This window comes from Bos mutus, chromosome 10 (genome assembly GCF_027580195.1).
Source record: "Bos mutus isolate GX-2022 chromosome 10, NWIPB_WYAK_1.1, whole genome shotgun sequence".
In the NCBI taxonomy this organism is placed as follows: Eukaryota; Metazoa; Chordata; class Mammalia; order Artiodactyla; family Bovidae; genus Bos; species Bos mutus.
The window spans coordinates 96,974,841-96,999,780 of record NC_091626.1 but is presented as its reverse complement, the minus strand read 5'-3'; the positions used below and the strand labels follow the sequence as shown (position 1 = coordinate 96,999,780).

Here is a 24,940-nt window from a genome sequence, read left to right as displayed (position 1 = left end):
AAAAAAGATGTCCTTTTCATTATAGGGGACTGGAATGCAAAAGTAGGAAGTCAAGAAACACCTGGAGTAACAGGCAAATTTGGCCTTGGAATATGGAATAAGGCAGGGCAAAGACTAATAGAATTTTGCCAAGAAAATGCACTAGTCATAACACCCTCTTCCAACAACACAAGAGAAGACTCTATACGTGGACATCACCAGATGGTCAACACCGAAATCAGATTGATTATATTCTTTGCAGCCAAAGATGGAGAAGCTCTACACAGTCAGCAAAAACAAGACCAGGAGCTGACTGTGGCTCAGATCATGAACTCCTTATTGCCAAATTCAGACTTAAATTGAAGAAAGTAGGGAAAACCACTAGACCCATTCAGGTATGACCTAAATCAAATCCCTTATGATTATACAATGGAAGTGAGAAATAGATTTAAGGGCCTAGATCTGATAGATAAGAGTGCCTGATGAACTATGGAATGAGGTTCGTGACATTGTACAGGAGACAGGGATCAAGACCATCCCCATGGAAAAGAAATGCCAAAAAGCAAAATGGCTGTCTGGAGAGGCCTTACAAATAGCTGTGAAAAGAAGAGAAGCGAAAAGCAAAGGAGAAAAGGAAAGATATAAACATCTGAATGCAGAGTTCCAAAGAATAGCAAGAAGAAATAAGAAAGCCTTCTTCAGCGATCAATGCAAAGAAATAGAGGAAAACAACAGAATGGGAAAGACTAGGGATCTCTTCAAGAAAATCAGAGATACCAAGGGAACATTTCATGCAAAGATGAGCTCGATAAACGACAGAAATGGTATGGACCTAACAGAAGCAGAAGATATTAAGAAGAGATGGCAAGAATACACAGAAGAACTGTACAGAAAAGATCTTCACGACCCAGATAATCACGATGGTGTGATCACTGACCTAGAGCCAGACATCCTGGAATGTGAAGTCAAGTGGGCCTTAGAAAGCATCACTACGAACAAAGCTAGTGGAGGTGATAGAATTCCAGTTGAGCTATTCCAAATCCTGAAAGATGATGCTGTGAAAGTGCTGCACTCAATATGCCAGCAAATTTGGAAGACTCAGCAGTGGCCACAGGACTGGAAAAGGTCAGTTTTCATTCTAATCCCAAAGAAAGGCAATGCCAAAGAATGCTCAAACTACCGCACAATTGCACTCATCTCACACGCTAGTAAAGTAATGCTCAAATTTCTCCAAGCCAGGCTTCAGCAATATGTGAACCGTGAACTTCCTGATGTTCAAGTTGGTTTTAGAAAAGGCAGAGGAACCACAGATCAAATTGCCAACATCCGCTGGATCATGGAAAAAGCAAGAGAGTTCCAGAGAAACATCTATTTCTGCTTTATTGACTATGCCAAAGCCTTTGACTGTGTGGATCACAATAAACTGGAAAATTCTAAAAGAGATGGGAATACCAGACCACCTGATCTGCCTCTTGAGAAATTTGTATGCAGGTCAGGAAGCAACAGTTAGAACTGGACATGGAACAACAGACTGGTTCCAAATAGGAAAAGGAGTACGTCAAGGCTGTATATTGTCACCCTGTTTATTTAACTTATATGCAGAGTACATCATGAGAAACGCTGGACTGGAAGAAACACAAGCTGGAATCAAGACTGCCGGGAGAAATATCAATAACCTCAGATATGCAGATGATACCACCCTTATGGCAGAAAGTGAAGAGGAACTCAAAAGCCTCTTGATGAAAGTGAAAGTGGAGAGTGAAAAGGTTGGCTTAAAGCTCAACATTCAGAAAACGAAGATCATGGCATCCGGTCCCACCACTTCATGGGAAATAGATGGGGAAACAGGGGAAACAGTGTCAGACTTTATTTTTCTGGGCTCCAAAATCACTACAGATGGTGACTGCAGCCATGAAATTAAAAGACGCTTACTCCTTGGAAGGAAAGTTATGACCAACCTAGATAGTATATTCAAAAGCAGAGACATTACTTTGTCAACAAAGGTTCATCTAGTCAAGGCTATGGTTTTTCCTGTGGTCATGTATGGATGTGAGAGTTGGACTGTGAAGAAGGCTGAGCGCCAAAGAATTGATGCTTTTGAACTGTGGTGCTGGAGAAGACTGTTGCGAGTCCCTTGGACTGCAAGGAGATCCAACCAGTCCATTCTGAAGGAGATCAGCCCTGGGATTTCTTTGGAGGGAATGATGCTGAAGCTGAAACTCCAGTACTTTGGCCACCTCATGCGAAGAGTTGGCTCATTGGAAAAGACTCTGATGCTGGGAGGGATTTGGGGTAGGAGGAGAAGGGGACGACAGAGGATGAGATGGCTGGATGGCATCACTGACTTGATGGACGTGAGTCTGAGTGAACTCCGAGAGCTGGTGATGGACAGGGAGGCCTGGAGTGCTGCGATTCATGGGGTCGCAAAGAGTCGGACACGACTGAGCGACTGATCTGATCTGATCTGAATGTATGCAGGCTCATTCTCACACACCCTGTCAACACCGGGCACCCATTCAGTCAACAGGTATTGATGTACAGTGAGAAACTACTATGTACCAGCCACTCTTCTAGAGAACTAGGGAACTCAGAATCTAGTGTGGGGGGGACAATAAAATTATTTCCTTATTTCTTATAATGCAGTTTTATGTCATCAATCCTATGGAAAAGAGAGTGTGGTAAAGAAGATGAGGAACACCAATGGGACTGAGATTTTGAATAGGGTAGTGAAGGTAGGCCTCACCCAGGTGATTTTATTGTTACTGTTCAGTTGCTCAGTCATGTCCACCTCTTTGCAACCCCATGGACTGCAGTGTATCAGGCTCCTCTGCCCTTCACCATCTCCTGGAGCTTGCTCAAACTCATGTCCATTGAGTCGGTGATGCCATCAAATCATCTCATCCTCTGTCGTCCCCTTCTTCTCCCGCCTTCAATCTTTCCCAGCATCAGGGTCTTTTCCAATGAGTCAGTTCTTCGCATCAGGTGGCCAAAGTATTGGAGTTTCAGATTCAGCATCAGTCCTTCCAATGAATATTCAGGACTGATTTCCTTTAGGATGGACAGATATAGTCAAAAATTTGTTTTACCGATAAAACTAATTGACAGCCAACAAACTTATCTTCATGAGGGCTCAAGTTTGGAGAGGATAGTTGATCAAAAGCAATATCAATAAACATTTCCTACCCAGGCTAAGAAACTAGATTTGCCTTGCTTTTTCCACTGTAATCTTTGAAGCAGAGGAAATAGGTGAGGTGTCTTTCCTACTGATGTCTGCCAGCCCTTCACTCACACTGAGATCAATAACCATTCCTTGGACTCCTTTCCACCTCATTACCAGTCTAATTTGCCTTACCAGAATATACCTAGGGTATTAGGATTTTTATTTTTTTTTCCCCTGCTCTAATAAACCAACCTTTTAGATTAAGTGAAAACAGAAAAGGGCTTAAGACCAGGTTGAAAGCAAAGTGTTAGTTGCTCAGTCGTGTCCAACTCTTCACGACCCCATGGATTGTAGCCTGCCAGGTTTCTCTGTCCATGAAATGCTCCAGGCAATACTGGAGTGGGCAACCATTCCCTTCTCCAGGGCATCTTCCTGACCCAGGGATCGAACCCAGGTCCCCTGTATTGCAGGCAGATTCTTTACTGTCTAGCTTAGTGAAAAGTGGGCTTCCCTGAAAACTCAGTTGGTAAAGAATCCGCCTGCAGTGCAGTAGATGCTGGTTCAACTCCTGCGTCAGGAAGATCTGCTGGAGAAGGGATAGGCTACCCACGCCAGTATTCTTGGGCTTCCCTGGTGGCTCAGCTGGTAAAGAATCCGTCTGCAATGTGGGAGACCTGGATTTGATCCCTGGGTTAGGAAGATCTCCTGGAGAAGGGAAAGGCTACCCACTCCAGTATTCTGGCCTGGAGAATTCCATGGACTGTATAGTCCGTGGGGTCACAAAGAGTCGCACAGGACTGAGCGACTTTCACTCTCTTTCACTTTCACTTTAGTGAAAAATTGGGAAAATCAGAACATGGCAAGCCAAGTCTTGCTGAGTCTGTCTGTTGAACGTATCTCTGTCTCACTGTGGGCCTGGGATCCTTCAGGAAAAACCTGATGAAGGGTGCTGGAAACAAAGCAGCTCTCCTGAGATAATAAACCAAGAGCAGTGAGCAGATCCCTCTGGGCCTGATGGGTCCCTCTGAGCTTGGAAGGGCACTGATGAGGGCACTTAGCAAGCAGACACTTTACGAAGCTGCTGCTGCTGAGTGCACTGTGCACCTTGCCTGCCCCTTTCCAGAACGCATCCCAAAGCCTTCTTCCAAAGACCAATCTACGCTGCTGTAGAAAATCTGCAAGATATATTATAACCCTCCAGCCTTTTTTGTGCACATACAAAACACACTGGTAAAATGCTTGTATATACTGTTTTTAAGCTGTTTTTCAGTTAACATATCGAGCATTTCTTCTGATCACTGAAGAGATCTCTAAAACGTGATATTGTTTATATAGTATCTTATTACATAAAACAGCTTCATCAAACAAGCTCCTCTTGTTAGACAATGTTTATGTCCTAAGATTTATATTCTAATATATTTCAAGCAGAGGCAGAACTACTAGGTAAGACAGTATTTTTTTAAAAGAAATTCAAGCGTGCTGTATTTTAAAAATGATTTTAAAAGATTTTCAATCAAAAAATTAGAAATACAGAAAAGCACAAATAAAAGAAACATCAATTATACTCCCACCATCATCCACACTTTGGTATACAAAGCCTTCCACTTTTTTAAAATAGTAAACAATCTGTACAGAATTAGATTACTATGCATGGTTTCATAACTGAATTTTCTCATTAAATACAAGTATTTCCTCATATCTCTACTTGTTCTTCCAAGACGTGAATTTTAACGGCTTTAGTTCTCCAGTGTATGGTTATGTCATTTCCACAAGGAAATAAACACCACAAAGCCAAGTGCTTTGTGGAAAGAATAAAATGCACAAAAACCATTTACTGAATACATACATGAATTTAATCAACTGACTCCTGTCTCTGGAGTTTATTTCGAACTTTCACTATTATGTTTTTCCACAAAAATCTTGCAGACAGCTCTAATTACCTCCTTAGACTCAACTAGAAGTGAAATCTACTGGGTCAGGTGGTACAGATTTTAAAACATAATTAAGACGACCGTATAATTTGTCATCAAACCAGAACCCTTCTGAGAGGAAAAGGAAACATCACTGAGGACTGCCCTGACCAAACTGGGATGCAGAATTCATTACAGGTTACAGGATGCCAAAGTGAGCCTCAGAGGTTATAGCAAGTTACTTTCCCACCTGCAGAGTATTAGCGTGGCAATTGCCCCAGAACTAACATTCATGACTCTTGACACCGCAGATATCCCAGATCACACTGAATATCTATCCTGGCATTTTTTATATAAAATAATAAAGAAAAGAAAAATCCTCCACTTGGTCTTTTCTCTTGCTTTCAGGTCCCTTTCGAGGGGTCTGGTTTCCTTTCCAGCTGTTGGCAAACCTTTACCACAGAGGCTGGATCCTATCTTTTAGATTTTGTAGGCTACGTGGTCTGTGTTACAATTATTCAACTCTGTCATTTGAGCATGAGAGCAACCACAGATAACTTGTAAATGAATTAAGTATGGCTGTGTTCCAATAAAACTTTATTTATGGACAAGAATTTCATATAATTTTCATGTATCACTAATCTTCTTCTAATCCGCCCCTTTTCACTTAAAAATGCAAACACTATTCATAGTCATATGACAACAGGAGGTGAGTTAGTTTGTTGACCCTTGACTTAGAAAATTTCTGGTAGACAACTAAAAATTGGGTACGAGTCATCACCAGTTTATTCCCTTTTTCTTGAGTTGTGTAATTTCCTGTGTCAAAGTGGAGTTGCATTACATACATCTTCAAGTATATGTGCCTCACAGAAGTAAATATACATAAAAACGAGAACTGAATTGTGCAAAGAGTCCTGCTGAGCCCCCTCCACCTCCCAGACGAGTCCACAGGCACAGCCTTAGAGGAAGCCTGGCTGATGAGGGGCCTGCTGTCCTCTTGGCGGGCCTGCTTCTCACAGCGCACGCACCTCACTCCATAAGCAGTTTGAACACGCGCTGTTTGTAAAATACTGTCCCTGACCACGAGCCAACACCTTCATCTGACAATCCGCTGACTAAAGAACCACCTATTCAAATGCTGAAGGGTAAGCTGACTGCTGATTTACTGAATGACATGTTGGTTTTCAGTGAGTCACACATAATGCACACAGTGTTCATATAATATATATCACGGAAAATTTAAGGGATTTTTTTTCTCGGTGGTAATTTTAATTATATAAAATTATCCTATTATGAACTAATTTTAGAATCCAGCTACACATAAAGGATGAATCTGTTAATTTTTATTCCTGTAAAAAAAACCCACCAAAGATTACAATATAAACTCAATTATTTAACACTCAAGAAAAAAAAAAAAGGGCAGGACAGAGGAGAAATCAAAGTTTGGCAAATTGTGTCGCAAGCAGCAGGTAACAAAGCAGCTTCTGGTCAGTCATCCACACAGATAAGCTGGGGTGTTTCTGAGTCTATACAGTAATAAGATATTGGCAATATCATGTCCCTAGAAAGGGGCACTAAATTTCCATTACTGTTTGACATAGCAACATCCATCTAGGAAGATGGTAGTGAACATTATCTTCATTTTATGAATGAGGAAACTGAGGTCCAGAGAAACATAAGGTAACTTAAAGGCTCAGGATATAGTGAGTAGTGGGGGGACACAGATTAAAACTCAGGGCTTCATGCATTTTCCACACTGTCTATAATCCAACAACAACAACAAAAGAGTGACTAGAATGTCAAGGAATATTCTCTCCTGTGAGACAGCTACAAAGATTACTTAGGGCAGAAACAGCTAGAGGGCTTCAATAGCATGAACAATATGCAACTGAAAATAGGAAAAAAACTAATCCCAGATACATTCACCCTCAAACACAGATACCGATCTTTAATTTAAAATTGAGTAAGTTTATTCATGGAGAAAACAGTTACAGAATACCCTTAGCATTTTTTTAGTCCAACAATTAAAACTGCATTTAAAAGCCAACGGAAGTGTTTACAGACCCAAAAGACATCTGGAGAAACTACTGTTCCTCTTTCCTTGGGTGTATGTGTGTTTACCTTTTAGGCAAGAGACATAGCTGTGATTAATCTCTTTTCTAGGAGGTGTGATTTCCAGTTATGTGTATAGGATTCTTCTGTGAAGACCAGAGAAGTCCAAAGAATTCAACGTTGATTGGAATTAAGGTAAGACTAATGGTCGGTTCATGGAACCACAATTTTACCACAAATCTCTAGATAGGGTGGTGAAAGGAGAATAATGTTTCCCATCAGCAAAACTTGAGGTATTTAAAGATTCCAGAGACATGGAAACGCACTTCTACCTCGCTCAAAGGTGATGGCAAGGCTGAGAAGGCTCTTGTGGAAAGTCAGACCTTCTCGGACTTCTCCGTGCATTAGCGCCAAAGCCTAACCAGGACTGGACAATGTCAAACGCTTCTCTAACAAAGCGGTTAATCAGCTTCCTCTTCAGGATGAGTTCTAAGGCAACAGTGTGATCAATGATGAGTTTTTCCCTGTCTCTGTTTTCAGCTTGTCTTGGTGCTAAAGTCGATGGCAATACAAAACAGCAAAGCCATTTCCCGTAGAACCTGTCGGAGTACAAGAATGGGCTCTCCAAGTCTCAGCAGTCAGGGTTTAACCTCGCTCGTTTGACTTGGCTATTGTCATCATCCAGATGGCAGGAACCTTCTGTGGCGATGTCTCTTTTATTCTCCTCCATGGGTTCCAAAGGGAAGTCCTGACCCACGGCCAGCACCTGCCGGACAGTCATGTTAACACGAGCAGTTTTCAAGTAGCTGGCGCACACCTGCCAGTCCTCCACAGAACAGGGATCCACCACCGAGTCTCTGGGGAGGTCAGCTGGGAGAGGCGTCCTGAGGCAGCCAGGCAGGCTTTCCCCTTCTGGACTGGGAAGGACCCTCGGGACCGCATGGTTCACCAGGCGGCTGAAACCTGACATCACCATGATGTCACCACTGTGCATAAACATGGGGGTGGGGGCTTCGTCTCTTTTGAGGCCACCCAGGAGAAAGATGGCAGACTGTCCGAAGCTGTGAAGTAAAACACCACGCAGTAGTAAGTTTCTGTTGTTAGCCACGGTTGGGAAAGTTAACTGCCAGCTGCACTAGTTTTCTAATTTCGGCATGATACTCATTGCTTCCAAATACTCTTTTTGGGATGGGGTGTGTGTGTGCTGTGTAGCTCATGGGGTCTTAATTCCCTAATCAGGGATCGAGACTAGACCCATGGCCATGAAAGTACCAAGTCCTAACCAGTGGACTGCCAGGGAAGCCCCAGTCCTCCTTTTTAAAGTGTGCTAAGATCCTTCTTTTCTGGTTTGTGTCTGTGAGCGACTAGTCCATGGTCTGCTATTTAAACTTATTAGAGACCACAGAACTACTGTAAAATAGATTGAAGCAATTAAACAAGCAAATAAAAATTTATTTGGGTTCTTTACTAGATATTTATCATTTCTGTTCATTTTAAAGATAAGGCAGTTAAGAAGATTCTGTTCAGGCACTTTCCTCTGGAGATGTAGCACTCTGCAAAAATATAAACTTACATTCAGGGAGACAAGCAGAGTAAACTACTCGGGCTTCTGTGCTTTCCTCTTCTCTGTTTCAAAAAGATCGCTCCCTTTGCCTTATGGTCTTTACCACTCATCTATTCCACAGACACTCACAATACCTCTCATTATGAAAGACAGAATCCATGCATCTTAAACAGAAATATTAATTGTAACTTGGTCATTACCCAAAAAGTCGATGTTAATTTTACTTACAGTACATTTCTAAGATGCCCAGAAGTGAAAGATTATTAAGTTCACTCATTTAAAAAATTTAATGTTTTTATTTACTTAAGCTTAAAAATGCTTTATAAAAAAGGAATAAAATGATAAAAGGTAATTCAAAATCCCTAGACCCAACTCACCTGAATGACAGCAGGGGTCTGGAGTGATCTAGTTCAGATCTATCTACATGGATCCCCAGTGTGGAGTCTAATCGGTAGTAATTCAGGATACCTGCTTCAGCTCGGAAACCCTGAAATCCACAGGCAGCAGCTACTTGCTCTGAGAGGAAAGCCAGGTCAGAAGGGAAAGGTGTATAATGATCTGCTGAGTATCTCTTTGATAAAAGCAGGGAAAATAAGAAAAATAAACAATGATCTCAGGAAAAGAGAAAACTGTGGCATACGATTAATTACCACTTTAAAATCACCTAATTTACATGCAGTACGTTGACTGAGTAATTCACAATGTTGCGTCAGTTTCTGCTGTACAGCAAAGTGACTCAGTTATACCTATGCCTACTTCCTTCTTACCTTCTTTTCCATTACGGTTTACTGAATATAGTGCCCTGTGCTGTCCAGGACCTTGTGGTTGGTTTATCCATTCTATATACAAGAGCCTGCACTGCTACCCCCAAACTCCCATTCCCCCCTTCCCCACCCCCTCCCCCTCGGCAACCGTAAGTCTGTTCCCTACCACATGTAATATTAATACAGCCCTGAAAAGTTTTTTTTTTTTTTTATTGAAGTATAGCCGACTTACAACATTATATTAGTTTCAGATGTACAACACAGTGATTCAAAACTTTTACAGATTATACTCGATTTGTAGTTATTATAAAGTATTGGCTATATTCTCTGTGTTGCACAATATATCCTTGTAGCCCATTTCTTTTATACATAAAGCTTTTTATACACAAAAGTAAAAGTTTGTCTTCTTAATAGCCACACATTTTTGAGGCATCCAGCAATCTGATATTGAGCCAATTCAAAACACCGAGCACCTATGATATGGTAGGCACCACGCTACGCAATGACAGATCTGGCAAATTCACCCCGCACGGGGTCAGCTGTACAGAGCAATCACACCTCTCTCTGAGAGCTGCTCGGTCGTGTCTGACTCTGCAACCCCACAGATTATACAGTCCCTGGAATTCTCCAGGACACAGTACTGGAGTGGGTAGCCTTTTCCTTCTCCAGGGGATCTTCCCAACTAAGGGATCAAACCCAGGTCTCCCGCATTGCGGGCGGATTCTTTACCAGCTGAGCCACCAGGGAAGCCCAAGAATACTGGAGTGGGTAGCCTATCCCTTCTCCTGTGGATGTTTCCAACCCAGGAATTGAACTGGAGTCTCCTGCATTGCAGGTGGATTCCTTACCAGCTGAGCTACCAGGGAAGCCCCACTCTAATCCCAAACATGAGAGTTCTCTTAGGTAAAAAGGCAACTAAGAACTCTGTCACTGCCAAGAGGTACCTATGGAAACATGCCAACTAAATGTAATGTATCCCGGATGGGATCCTGGGACAGAAGGCAGAAAGTGTATCAATTAAGAACTAGTCTGCAACATAGCTTCCTGTGATTTCAATGGTCAATCTGATGGGCTGACATGCTCAAAACATTTAAACTGACTTACACTATGGTCAAGTCAGGACCTTAAAATGGAAGTAATTTTCCACACTTACCTTCCTGAACTGCCTCTATTTTTTGTACCTAAGGCTCACAACTCTTAAAGGCCAGAACACTCTCCATACAAAACACACACGATTTCTGAGAACAAGGCAGCAGCCGGGTCTGAGGGCTTCGTGAGCCAGCAGCAGCCGACACTTCTCCTTGATCTGATGCTCCTCTCTCAGTCCTCCTGTTACTCAATCAACCTCAGATCTGATTAGAAAAATCAGACTTTTCTGAAAGTCTCTGATGGATGGCCAAGCCTCTTCAGTTGGAATCTGTTTTACTTTTTTCTTCTCTTTTTTCCTGTACTACAAATAAGAGCTCCTATTTAATTTCTCAAAATTATGAGTGTAGTTAGAGGTTTTGGAGAAAGCGATGGCACCCCACTCCAGTACTCTCGCCTGGAAAATCCTATGGATGAAGGAGCCTGGTGGGCTACAGTCCATGGGGTCGTTGAGAGTTGGACACGACTGAGCGACTTCACTTTCACGCGTTGGAGAAGGAAATGGCAACCCACTCGAGTGTTCTAGCCTGGAGAATCCCAGGGACGGGGGAGCCTGGTGGGCTGCCATCTATGGGGTCACACAGAGTCGGACACGACTGAAGCGACTTAGCAGCAGCAGCAGCAGCAGCAGAGAAGGTTTTCTCTACCATTTCATTTTAGTCCTTCCTTTAGTCCAAGACAAACTACTTACAGCACTGGGTCGCCTCTGCTGTAACAGAACAGTCAGCTTTTGGGCTTTTATCCCGACCGAATTCCCTGTGCACTGCTCTTGCTTCTTAATTCTCCTCCACTTTTCTCTGATGAACCATTCAGTGTGTTTTGACTCTTTTCACACCATGCTTTTCTTAGTAAGTGAGGCTAACTCTGAGGTCCTTGGGAAATAACAGTATCTACAATAAAACTAGTACCTTAAAAACCAAAAAGCTAACATTTATTGTGTTAATGAATTTAACTGCTTAGAACAGTCAGGCACTACTGTAAGCACTATAAAGGCATTAATCGTTTAATCCTCACAATCGTCTTGGGAGGTTAGACACTAGCCATATTGAAGGCAGGATTCAAATCCAGGCTGTCTAACCAGAAGAAAACCACATGGCTATTTCCCCAAATACAGATGTCTGGTTTTCCATTAAAGCTGTATCACTGAAAATAAGACTTATATCATGAATAGTTCTGAGCAACATTTATTACTGAGTAGTTAATAATTTATTCATAAGCTGGATTGACTGAAACTACAGAGCTGTTAAGTAACTGGTTAGTAGGAAGATGGTTCATGCCAATTTGATTCAGTTTATCCTCAGAATTAAGTCCTTTTGGTGGCAAACACCTGAGAAAAGTGGCACTGAGATGCCAGGGATAAAGGAGGCATTTTCCGAAGCGCAAGGGTCAGGAAAGAAGAAATTGTACCTCAAGAAAACATGGAACTTTAACTGCAGACATTCTTTCCCATCTCTCCCCTGCACAGACCTTATATAGCAGTCAAAGGAATCTAGATTTTGAAAGTTCTTTTGTGAGTTGATGGAAGAGAACACTGTAAGGACATGGAGCTTCTTTCACTCCAGGCACATATTATGTAAAAAATAATCAACAAACACTAAATAACAATGGAACTAAAGATTATAATTGAAAACTCCTCATGAATACAGGAAAGAAAAACCTATATCCCTGAAACCTCCCCAGAGAAAGCATCAATGGATTCTGATGAAATAATATAATCTGAGAGCACATGAAAAAGTACTTTTCTCTTGATAAACTATTCATTCCTCTTCAGATTCTGTATCAAAAGGATTTTAAAGGAGGGAATATATTAAAGAAACCCTCCCACAAATGGATAATCTGATACTTTAAGCTTAGCCAGAAAGAAGTCAAACTATGTGGGCCCAAGAAGCATAAAAATGAAAATCAATGGAATTAGCAAGAAAATCTGAGTACCTTATTGTCCCAGTTATAATGGTAGCCAAGGGTCACCCAGCGTAGTTTCTCTAGCAAACTGCGGGGTCTCCGTTTATTCACTTCTTTACACCTGCAAAATTGGAGACAAAAGATGATTTATTCATTGCAAATGGCAGCAATAGTGTGTTGCATGGATCCTGGAGTCTAAATTTGGTATCTATATAAGCAGTTAGCCAAGATCTCCTCAGGAGAAATTAGAACAGATAAATGAGTTGACCAAGAATATAATACCATCAAAAATATGCTAGCATTTCTAATTCCTAATCCTTGGTTCTAAATCCTCTGCTGAATGGGATCAATTTTAAAGGGTGAGTCTCCAGAATATCAATAATGATAAAATGACAACAGAAATGTCTTTACCTGTCCAGGGCAAATGGGACAGAGTCCTATGGATAATTGAAAATCTGGCTAATAGAACATTTACAATTTCGTTGGCTGAAAGCAGGACATGATTAATTACAGCTACTTTATGTCTAGAATGATGGTGGCTTCCTGGAACTGCAGCTTGGGGGGAAAAATTTGGCAAAATACAGTATACAATAAAAAATTACTGGTTTAACATACCTTCTTTAACCCCACAAAACAACTTAAAACCTGAGGCTTAGCTAACAATTAACGGCCACTTTAATTGATTTGGTTTCTAACATTACCTTATTTAAACCACAAGAGGTTTCTATAAAATGGAGGTGTCCTTTCTGCAATTATAATCTAATCAAATCTATGGGGTTAACCACTCTTTTAGTTTTTAGCCACACAGCATCGCTTGCAGCATGTTAGTTCCCTGACCAGGGACTGAACCTGGGCCCTCAGCAGGGGAAGCATGGAGTCCTAACCACTGGACCATCAGAGAATTTCTTAACTACTCTTTTTCTAAAGAAGCCTGCTTGTTTGATTTACCTCTAAATATCTAAAAATACAAGAATGCTAAGCCTAATCATTTTAGTTTTTCTATGTAATTTACATCATTAATCAATCTTCTTTTTTTAATCTAAGAACCACTACTCTTTAAAGCAGAAAAGACTGGACTGCTTTAAGGAGTTTATATTTTGACAGGAGATGACAGATAAGTGTAAGAAGAAATGAGGGGAAATTTTAAGGCCATATAAAATCTAGCACTAAAATGGATAGCACAAGACCACCAGAATCAGAAGAAGGAAAGTTCAAAGTCAACAGTCTAATCAGTTAAACCTTCATGGTAAAGTTGGGGAGTTGAATATGGCATTGAAGAACGGCAGGCATTTAAACAAGAAGTGATGTAGTAGGCAATATAGGGAGAGTGTGAGCAGAAGCAAAGGATTTATTATAGGCTCACAGTGTAAATGGCACTCATCTTGATGTCTGATAGCTTACAGGGTAGATGCTGTCTGTCCTCAAAGAGTTTACATTCTAAGGACACTGTAACATAGACATACACCAAGACCAGTGTGTGCTTAGTCGCTCAATCGTGTCTTTGTGACCCCATGGACTGCAGCCTGCCAGGCTCCTCTGTCCATGGGGATTCTCCAGGCAAGAACACTAGAATGGGTTGCCATGCTCTCCTCCAGGGGATCTTCCCAACCCAGGTGTCGAATCCAGGTCTCCAGCACTGCAGGCGTATTCTTTACCAACTGAGCCACCAGGAAAGCCCCAACACCAAGATCAGTAACTAAATAAAATAAATGGATCAAATACTAACTTATTTCGCACGATTGTGAAGAAGAGAGACCTAGCAGGTCCCACTTCTATCCTTTGAAAAGACTATCTCAGGTTGGCCCTTGGCCAAGCACACTGTTCCTATGGTGTCTCTATAAACAATACAGTTTATGCTGAACACATGCCTTCCTTCTGGGAGTGTGAATTTTGGTACCTGTCAGGCAGAGATTGCCTATGTACCATCCTCCAGTAAAAATCTGGGCACTGGGCTTCTTCAAACCATGCTGATGCTGCTGATCCAGGGACCACACTTTGAGAAACACTATTCTAGCCAAACACACACACACAACCTTTTATTTCTCTCAGTAAGAGATCATTTTATTCTTGACAAAGAACCCCAAACCAGACTGATCTGTACAAATAAAGGTAACAAGGCAGCTCTGAAAATTTGATGGTGTTTTAGACATTTGAGGTAATACCAATAAACTGCTTTTCATCAAAAGATGGGGTCTAATGTTCTTCAAGAACAGGGTATACATTATTATAACCAACACAGAGTTTATGGTCTTAGTAAAACAATAAAAATTATAGTAACAACCAAGCATGAAGATATAGCTTCTAACATGAACTTTAAAATTTTTGTTTTTCTAGGAAACCAAAAAAACATCTCTTTCTACCTTAACTGATCACTATAGAAAAGGCTTTGGGTTTTGTCCTATATGAATATTATAGAGGGGCACCAGTCCAGGATGCAAAAGCAGCCAGAGAAGAGCCGTACTTTCTTTTCTTTTTTTTTTTAAGAGCCATACTTTCACAGGCATTAACTCCAGTTCTCATAACAGAAGGAAAAAAAAAAAAAAAAAAAGCTTAAAATTTGCTTAGTAAAAGATTAATTCTGAGTGTGCCATTTTGAGGAGAAAATGTGCATATGTGTGTTTATATAATGCAGGTATGAAATTCTACCCCTTATTTCATATCCACTTTTGAAAACCTGACTTCTATTCTTGCTTTTGTATAGGATTTCTGGAAGGAAGGTAGCAACAATCACTGTAACAACTGCCTTCAAGATGTGAGAGCAGGACTGGCCTGTGCTAGACATTTCTTTTTGTAGTAGCACCTAGGGACTCTTCTCTGGAGAAGGTGGTGGCACCCACTCCAGTACTCTTGGCTGGAAAATCCCATGGGCGGAGGAGCCTGGTGGGCTGCAGTCCATGGGGTCGCTAAGAGTCGGACACGACTGAGCGACTTCACTTTCACTTTTCACTTTCATGCATTGGAGGAGGAAATGGCAACCCACTCCAGTGTTCTTGCCTGGAGAATCCCAGGGACGGGGGAGCCTGGTGGGCTGCCGTCTATGGGGTTGCACAGGGTCAGACACGACTGAAACGACTTAGCAGCAGCAGGGACTCTTCCGGTCCCCATGGGCCTCCTGGGTAATAAAGATTCCAAAAAATTCATTTGAACATTGTGAATAGTATTAGGCTCAAACCAGGTTTCACATGCTCCCACATCTTTTTCAGGCAGAAAATACTGAGGGGTTAATGAAGGGAAGGGTGGGCGGTTCTTTTTTTAAGCCTGACTTGTCCTAAAAGGAAGAAGCCAAGAAGGCTTACTGGCAATGGAGCTGCTCACCCACCCGAAGGAATGCAGGGAACGATGCCATCTAACCTAACTTTAAATCTTCACCCAATTATCCAGAAGAAGGTTTTCAAGCAGGTATGACCCTAATTATTGGTGCTCACTGCTAACAGAAACGTGCTGCCCCTTCAGGCAGCAGCCAGCAGATGACTGATGGGCAGAGCTTGCACCTTCTCCTCTGCTGAATGCCCACTCAGCACTGTGCTCAGGTTCTGTCAGGGGAAAACCCTTATGTAAGTGTTAGCATTTCTCTCAGCAGTCTCGTTCTACAGCACTGCTTTCAACTGAACCTGAACTGTGTGGAAATGAAGTCCTGTCCTGCTTGCCCGCTCTCCATGCAGTGGGTAAGCACTGAAGTCTTTTTCTTCCTTGCCTCAAGGGAGTGAACCACGTTCTCACTTAGGACAGAAATCTGGAAGTTGCTTATGACAGAAAACCTTCAATATCCTATTACAGGTATTGCTTCTCCAATCATTTTTAAAGATTTAGGGACTGTCTTTCACCACTCTGAATATCTCCCTCCACAACCACAGCCTTCAGTCCTTCTTCCTTTCCTAGTCCCTCACTTTCATTAAACCTAAAGTTGCATCTCAGGTCCCTGGAACTCCAGTTTTTCAGTATTTGAGTACTTACAGTTTTGTTTCTCTTCTTAACCTGAATCTCTCAGTAAACCAGAGCAAACGGACATCCAATTCTACTCTAACACCCTTTGGCTATCTTGTAAATGTTAGTTTTATCTCATCTTCTACCTTCTGTTCTAAACCTTCACCATTTGTCTCAAGTGCTCAGTCCTGCCCCTACTCCCTTCCAGGACAAAGAGAACACAGAGGCCCACTCAGAGGATCCAGTTAATGATTTCAACTTCCCTCTCCTACACCTCTATACTGTGTGAAGTCCTTACTCTGTCCTTCCTTCCTGGTCTCAGCAGTGGTTTTCTTTCTTTCCATTAAGGCCAGTTCTCACCTACACTCTCTCCCGTTTCCCTGATGTAGCCTCTGAGGCCCTTCTCCATTATTATCTTTCTTCTCTTATTTCCAACCTTCCTTTTTATTTGTTTCTTCCTCTTGATCCTATAAAAAAAATGTTCAACATTTCCACAAACTTAAGAAAAAAAACAACAAAAAACACTTTTCACACAACCTCTTACTCAGGTACCCTAAGTCCTGCCTGTCTGCTCCATAGCTCTCCTTCTCTTCACGATTAAATCATCCCAAGGACTCAATATCAGCTGCCCCCACTCTCTCTTCTCACTGAGATGTCACTTTTGCTTACACTCTACAAAAACTAGTTTCAATGATACCATTTAATCATCAAATCCTAAGCCTTGGTCCTTGTCTTATTTTGGAAACATTTTCCTACCTTGGCTCCCAATAGTAATTTTTTTCACCCAGACCTGATGCTTCCTAGGCCCAGCTGCCTTTTCTCTATGTTTTTCATAACAAAAACAAACAAAAAGCCACATCACTCCCACTGCTTTATGATGATGGTCTTCCTGTGTAACTCCCATATCCCTCTGTCCCTCACCTGACTTTGCTCAAAGTTTGCTCTCACTAAACTTTGCTCAGTTCTCCATTTCCAAAGGCAGAGACATCTCCATGTGGATACTCCACAGGCATTTCAAAAACAATAAGCCCCAAACTACACTAAGGATTATCTTTGCTCACTTTCGTCTTCCTCCAATCTTTTTTCCATTAAAAATCTCAGTATATAATGTTCCAATGAACATGGAGGTGCAGATATATTTCTGGGATAGTGATTTTGTTTCCTTTGGATATATACTTAGAAGGTGAATTGCTGGATCATACAATAGTTCTATTTTTAATTTTTGAGAAATTGCTACACTGTTTTGCAAAATTAAATAACTGCAGCATTATTTACAGTAGCGAAGACATGGAAACAACCTAAGTTGCTTTCTTTCTTCTGCCTTTCCAATGACAGATGAATGGATAAAGAAACTGTGATACACACAAAGTAGGGTGTATTATTCAGCCATTAAAAAGGGAAATCCTGTCATTTGTGACAACATGGATAAAACTGGATGGCATTATGCTAAGTGGAATAAATCAGAGAAAGACAAATACTGCATGATCACAGTTCTATGTGGAATCTAAAAAAATCTGATACAGAACAGACTGGTGGTTGCCAGAGGTGCTGGGGAGCGGGGGTGTGCGTGTATGAAACGGGTAAAGGTAGTCAAAGATAAAAACCTGTCATTGGAAGAGAGGTTCTGGAGGAGCGTGTGTGCTCAGTCATACCGACTCTTTGCGGTCCCGTGGATTGTAGCCCACCAGGCTCCTCTGCCCATGGAATTTTTCAGGCAAGAATACTGGATGGGTAGCCATTCTTTTCTCCAGGAGATTTTCCTGACGCAGGGATCAAACCCACTTGTGTCTCCTGCACTGGCAGGCAAGGGTTCTTTACCACTAGCGCCACCTGGGAAGCCCATGTACAGTGCAGTGACTATAGTTAATACTGAACGGTACATTTGAAAGTAGTCGAGAATAGACATGTTTTTAAAACAAAAAGAAATTGTTTAACAATGTGAGGTAACTGATGTTAATGAAATTTACTGTGATAATCATTTGAAATTATACATGTATCAGATCATTATGTTGTACACCTTGGATAACACAATGTTATATGTCAATCATATCTCAATAAATCTGGAATACCCCCCACTTTGCCCAAACTTAATCTACCTGCCACTTAGAAATCTGTGTTTAATCCTTAACTACTTTTCTGTTACTTTTCATAGTCTTCTGCTTACCAAGTCCTATAGACAATGTCTCTACCAGGCCTGCATTATCTTTTGCATGCGTTAGTAAGCTAAATTCTTAATTGTGCTTTCTGCAATGATTAAATTTGCAGTCCATTTTCTGCACTGCCACAAAAATTCTCTGAAGTGAAAAATCTATTACTAATTTTGAATTCCCCATTCACAAGGACAAAGTCCACATTTTCTTATTGTGACAAAAATTTGTATTTTATGACAAGACAAGAAAAATTTAAACATAAAACAAATTTCTTTGCCTTTAAGCTCCCTCTCTCCCCCTTACTATGCATTGTGTATCTGTATTATGCATTGATCAAACCTCCCCCATTGGCAGAAATACCTGCTCATATAAAGAGCAACATTCTCCCAACATCAGTAAGATAACTCCTTAAAAGATAACGTTCCTTTTTGATCTTATAAGGGGATGCGTAGAAACAGACTCTGTAAACTGTCAACAGTCCATCATTTCATACACAGCTCTCTGTCTCAGAAAACTTAAGCAACTATGCCTTGACTTCTAACAGCTGAATAGTTCTTGGAGCTTTCTCACATGCTATTCCCAGGTAATAATCCTCAGCTTGGTTCAAATAAAATATTTCCATTTCTTTCTTAGATCAATTAATTTTTCATCAACACTATACAGCATGGAAACCCCCTTATAATCTGGTCCTCACCTTTCTCATTTTGTCTCCAAGCATTTCCTACAAGGACCTTTCATGGCTATGTTTCTGACCATGCAATTTTCTGAGATGCTCTCTCCTCTCCTACTCAACTCTCGATTTTTCTAATTTGCTTTTTCACGCACAGTTTAAACACTTCTTCGGGGAAATCTTTATCCTGGACTCAGTCTCTCACTCCCTTACAGAACTTTGCAGCTTCCTCTATTAAAGCATACAGTTTTAGTGCTGTAAATATGAAAGTACCTGAATTCCTCCTTAAATAGTCTCTTCCTCACAGGCAGGGGCTGAGTTTTAATCTTCATATCTATGCTAGCACCAAGTATTGCCTAAAGCATAAATACACATTATTTAATAAATGAATGAAAATAAGATGGAAAGATACTATATACAGTCTTTCATCAACCATTCTCAAGTTTAGCATTATACTTTTACTGGGCTAGCAGAGAAGCTAACAATTTACTTAAAATTAATATTTACTCAGCACCTTATAATACATATAAAGAACTGTGGTTGGCACCAAGGCTACAAAATTTTCACGGTCTGGGGGTGGGGCAGGATAGACAGTGGGAGGAGAAGGGGCAGATTCCGGGATTCACTACGATACATGCTATAACAGCATCATAAACAAAGTCTTAAAGAAGAAGAAAGGGCAAGGGATTAATTCTGCTTCCGTACTGAAAATATCAATGGAAAAAAGCCTTCACATACACTGAATACAAAAATGGATACAAAGCATTGCATACGCTAACTTATGAAATAAATAAAGCAAAGTTGTTTTATTTAAATATACATTTTCCCTTTGTCCTATTGTTTGAAGTTATTTTTGAATAGATAATATATTCAAAAAATTCAAGAGGTATAAAAAAGTATCCATTAACCAATTATTTCTACAAATATTTATTTAGTAACTACCATGCACCGGAGAATAAAAACACTGGCAAAGGGATAAAGAAGGGAAATAGGGGTGGGGAGTGGTGTGCTATTTTTAACCAAATAAGGGAATCATCTCACAAGATGATATCAGAACAAAGACCAACAGGAAGCAATCCACTGATTGGTCATCTAGGAAAGAACTTTCTAGGTAAAAGGAACAGCTTGTACAAAGAATCTGGGCACGTCTAAAGTGTATAAGGAACTGAATGAAGGCCAGGACTGCTGGAGAATAAACGAAAGAGAACAGGAGCTGAGGTGGGAGAGTCAGATTATGTAGGCCTTATAGTCTTGATAAAGACATTTGATTTTAAGTGTGATGGGATTGTACACAAAGAATCTGACTGGTCTTTGTCCCTGGTTCTTTAGGGCAAGCTTTTAAACCCTTGGAATTTCTGGAAGGGATACGAAGTGAAGTGAAGTCACTCAGTCATGTCTGACTCTTTGCAACCCCATGGACTGTAGCCTATCAGGCTCCTCTGTCCATGGGATTTTCCAGGCAAGAGTGCTGGAGTGGATTGCCATTTCCTTCTCCAGGGGATCTTCCTGACCCAGGAATCGAACCCAAGTCTCCCACGTTGCAGGCAGACGCTTTACTGTCTGAGCCACCAGGGAAGGGATAGGAGTATCTGTTATTCACTATGGACCCTAAGACCACGCCTGAATTTATACTAAGGCGATGACTCGGGATGTGGGCCTGTCAAGCTAGAAAGTGGTATCAGGCAGGGAGACCGAGTTCAATCATGACCAAATCAATCACGCTCAAGGGGCGAAACTCCAATTACAACCGCGAACACTAGGCCTCGGGGGAGCTTCCTGTGAGCGCCACATGTCCTGATTCCCTGGGAAGAGGTCACGGACACTCTGTGTTCAGGATCCTTCCAGACATCACTCTGTAGTCTCCTCACTGGATGGCCCTGATCTGTACCTTTTATAATAAAATTATAATCATAAGTGTAATGCTTTCTTGAGTTTTGTTAATTGTTCTATTGAGTGAAGGGAGATCACAGGTTCCAAGACATGGGAACTCCCCTGAATTTGTACCCAGTTGGTCAGAAGTGTGCACAGACTGGGGGTCTCCCAAACTCGGAGGTGGTGTCTGAAGTGAGGGGACTTTGGCTAAGGACCATGCCTTTAACTTGTGATGTCTGTGTTGATTCTGGATGATGAGCATCAGAACTGAACTGCGGTACTGCAGATAAGAACTATAAAAGATGAGTATTGAAAACAGACTGGAGAGAGACGAGAGCAGACACAGGGCGACGGGTTAGGAGGCCACTGCAGTTGAGTGACGGTGGCTTTAGACCAGCGTGGATATGATGGAGATACCGAGGAATGATTTTATTCATCACGACTGTTGATGCTACTGTATTTGCTGGAGGGCTGGAGTTGAGATTTCTCAGTGGCTGTATGGTGCCTGATGCTACTACTGGGGTCTATCATGTTTGATCTGCTGCTGCTGACACTCAGGTTGTGTCTCATCCCCTCCCCTCCACTGTAAAGCATGCTGTAATAAAGCTGCTCACAGAGAGACATGCAGGTGAGGTGAAATCCTGCCGACAGACAGCTGTTTCTCATCCTCCCCTCACAAGCAATGCTGCAATAAAGATGCTTACACCCAACTACTGGACTGTGTGTGAGCATCTCTAGCTACACTATTCACTGACAACAAACTGAACAAAACATAAAATTGGGGTGCCCTAATTTTGTGAACACATCTATTTTTGGTTATATGTCCCAAATATTTCATTTTCTACTTAAAAGTTTCTTCTGCCCCGACCACAGAAACCTAGAAAGTTAAAATTGAAAGGATTCTTAGAGGTCCTCTAATTCAGAGGTTCTTACTGTGAATGTAACAGTAGATAACCAAAATCTCTAGGGAAATCTTTATGAACCACAGAACCTCTCCCTTTCTGACACGCTCTGGGAACGTGGGAGAACCGGCATGTACTGTCTAGGTGACTCTGACCATGATTCAGCCACCCTGAATGGCTATTCCAGTCCAATCCCTCTGTTTCCCAGATGAGGAAACTGAAGCATCTATCCTGTAGTGACAGAAGGAAAAGTAGGCCCTAACTGATTTTCAGGGCTGGAAGCAATGTCTGAGCATATCAATTTCTCCCAACCCTTGACAACAGAAGGTATACCATCACATTTTGTATTTTTTCTAATTTATTAGACCAAAAAAAAAAGTATCTCACTATTGTTTACGGGATGATTTATTACAGAGATTCATCTGAGCTATCTTGGAAGATGACAACTGGCATTTCAAGAGAATCATTTGTTAGAAACAAACAAACAAAAATTAATTTTTTGAAAACAGAGGCTGGTTTAGTTAACAAACTCTAAGCTCTCTAATTTCACTCAGCTAGGATCTTCCCTTGCTGCTGCTGCTAAGTTGCTTCAGTCGTGTCTGACTCTGAGGGACCCCGTAGACAGCGCCCATCAGGCTCCACCGTCCCTGGGATTCTCCAGGCAAGACCACTGGAGTGGGTTGCCATTTCCTTCTCCAATGCGTGAAAGTACAAAGTGAGAGTGAAGTTGCTCAGTCGTGTCCAACTCTTCTCGACCCCATGGACTTCAGCCCACCAGGCTCCTCCGTCCATGGGATTTTCCAGGCAAGTGTACTGGGGTGCCATTGCCTTCTCCTTACTTGCTCTGAATTCTACAGAAGACGTATTTAATAGCAGGATTTTCCACACTGCTTTTGTTTGTAACATAACCTACAGACCAAGAGGATTTTTAAAGGAAAACCAATGCATTTTATTGTTATTTTCCTTTCAGCTTAAGAAAATCATCTATTTCCTTGTTAGAATTAATATGACATAGTTTCTGAAAACTGTATCATTAAACAATTAATATGACATAGTTTCTGAAAATTAAGTCCAAACAACACACACAAAACTGATACAAAGATTTTAACAGGCTGTTCTAAGGAATTCTCACATATTATCTTGTTTAATCCTAACACTGTTACATGAGGAAAAGACTACTACTACAAGGCATAGAAAAGTTAAACTGCTAAAAGTCAACAAAGCCAGTAACTGGCAGAGCCAGGATTGGAACCCAGGCAATCGGACTCTCGAACCAATGCTTTACATCACTACCCTTGGCCCTAACCAACCTTTCTGGTGTCATCTCTTGCCAATCCTATTTAGGACTTTCGGGAAGCATCTTCCATCTTCAATCTAGCCACTTACTTGACCATACTCATTATCTTACAAACTCTATCCCTGTACTTTCCAAATTGTATTTAATTATATGTGCACATATCTCTGTCTATGACTAACCTACAATTCCTTGAAGGCAGGAACTGTGTCTTTTCTGTCTTGAATCTCTAACACTTAAGCACAGAATCCGACACAGCAGAAACCCAACGGACATTTGTGGAATAAACACATGAATGCATGCCTTCTGTGCTCCTGTAACACGGAACACGTTACTCTGCCTTTGTTAAGGCTGCTCTCTCTACCCCAAACAGCCATTTTACTATTCTGACGGGCAAACACCTAATTGTTTTTGAAGATTCATTTCAAATGGATAGAGAAAAAAAAAAGAGGATAATGGGCCCAATTAAAAAATCATTTTTCCTTCTTTGACACCTCTTTCCTGCCTGGAAGAATTATTTCTTCCTCTGATTCCCCACAGCATTTTCATAAACATCTATTCTAACACTTTCTGAGCTCTATTATCTTATTCCTGTTGATACTGAGTTCCTGCCATAGACTATGCACTCCTGAGTGCCGAGACAGGGTCTTGTTTATCTTTGTACTGTGTATCTCCAATGTTTAGCATCATGTCTGGCACACAACTGACCCTCAAAAAATATCTGTAGAATAAATGAAAGCTGAAACAACATTAAGGTACAAAGACTAGTTTTCATGAAGAACAGCTGGCCACCATTAAACAGAAAGTAATACTGACTTCATCCTGGAGAGCAGAAGGCTTTTAGTGTTACTCTCTTCAGGATACTATAAGGCTTCAAAGGAACTCTCTTCAAGCAGAAAAAAGGGTGAAGCTGAATAAAAATGGATTATCTAATGATTAACGAGGATGAACTCATTATCTATGCTATGATAAGCTAATGTTTAAAATGGATCTCAATTTACTATAACTGTCAAAGCGTCTGTCCAAATGTTCCTGGGGGAAAGAATATAACTGTGCTGTATTTGAGTGGACATTAGAGAAAAAAAAAGCAGGTCAGTTACTTTCACTGAACTATTATAGAGTAGTTCCTTTAAAGACCTGTGATGACCTGAGCTGAATACTAATGATTTACTGTGACTGTATGACTTACCTTAGAAACTCCTTGCTCTGTTCCCACAAATCCTGGGTCTCTTCTTTAGTCATATGCTTGTCCAGGTTACACACATTAGGTTTCCGGGAATATAACTTAAGGCACTGCTTTACCCAGTGCCACTGGTAACCTGGGAGGAAGGGGTTTGAGATAAAAATAAACCCTATACAGAGATGAACGAGAGAAAAAGAAGAGGAGGAAATTCTCCGTCAGTTAATCAGATCATTTATTTTTGTTGACATCCTTCTATCCCCTACTTTATTATTTACTCCACACCTCCTTTTGCTAATGCTTCTACACATAAACATAAGTTTTCATTCCTACACTCCAGTTTTAGAGGAAGAGGTATTCCTTCAAGTTAATAAAAAGCTGTTTTGATGATGGTTGCCAGACATCTATCACTATGCAATTATCTCTGGCTTTTTGGGTTATTCTCAAGAGAAACAAGTATTACACAATTAT

General features: G+C 41.1%; 1 protein-coding gene across 2 annotated transcripts in view; it reads right to left on the bottom strand.

The window, feature by feature from the left end:
- Window positions 1-4,711: 4,711 nt before the first annotated feature.
- Window positions 4,712-24,940, bottom strand: part of ALKBH1 (alkB homolog 1, histone H2A dioxygenase) — a 24,932-nt gene continuing 4,703 nt past the window's right edge. The window contains exons 3-6 of one of the 2 annotated variants that reach the window (XM_070378443.1): window positions 24,479-24,608; window positions 12,508-12,598; window positions 9,043-9,236; window positions 4,712-8,162 (exon numbers count right to left, since the gene is read on the bottom strand). In XM_070378443.1, coding sequence (XP_070234544.1) covers window positions 7,733-8,162; window positions 9,043-9,236; window positions 12,508-12,598; window positions 24,479-24,608 — 845 coding nt within the window. In that variant the 3' untranslated portion in view covers window positions 4,712-7,732. Of the gene's footprint in view, window positions 8,163-9,042; window positions 9,237-12,507; window positions 12,599-24,478; window positions 24,642-24,940 lie in introns of both variants that reach the window. The other variant, XM_005908415.3, reaches the window with a different exon arrangement.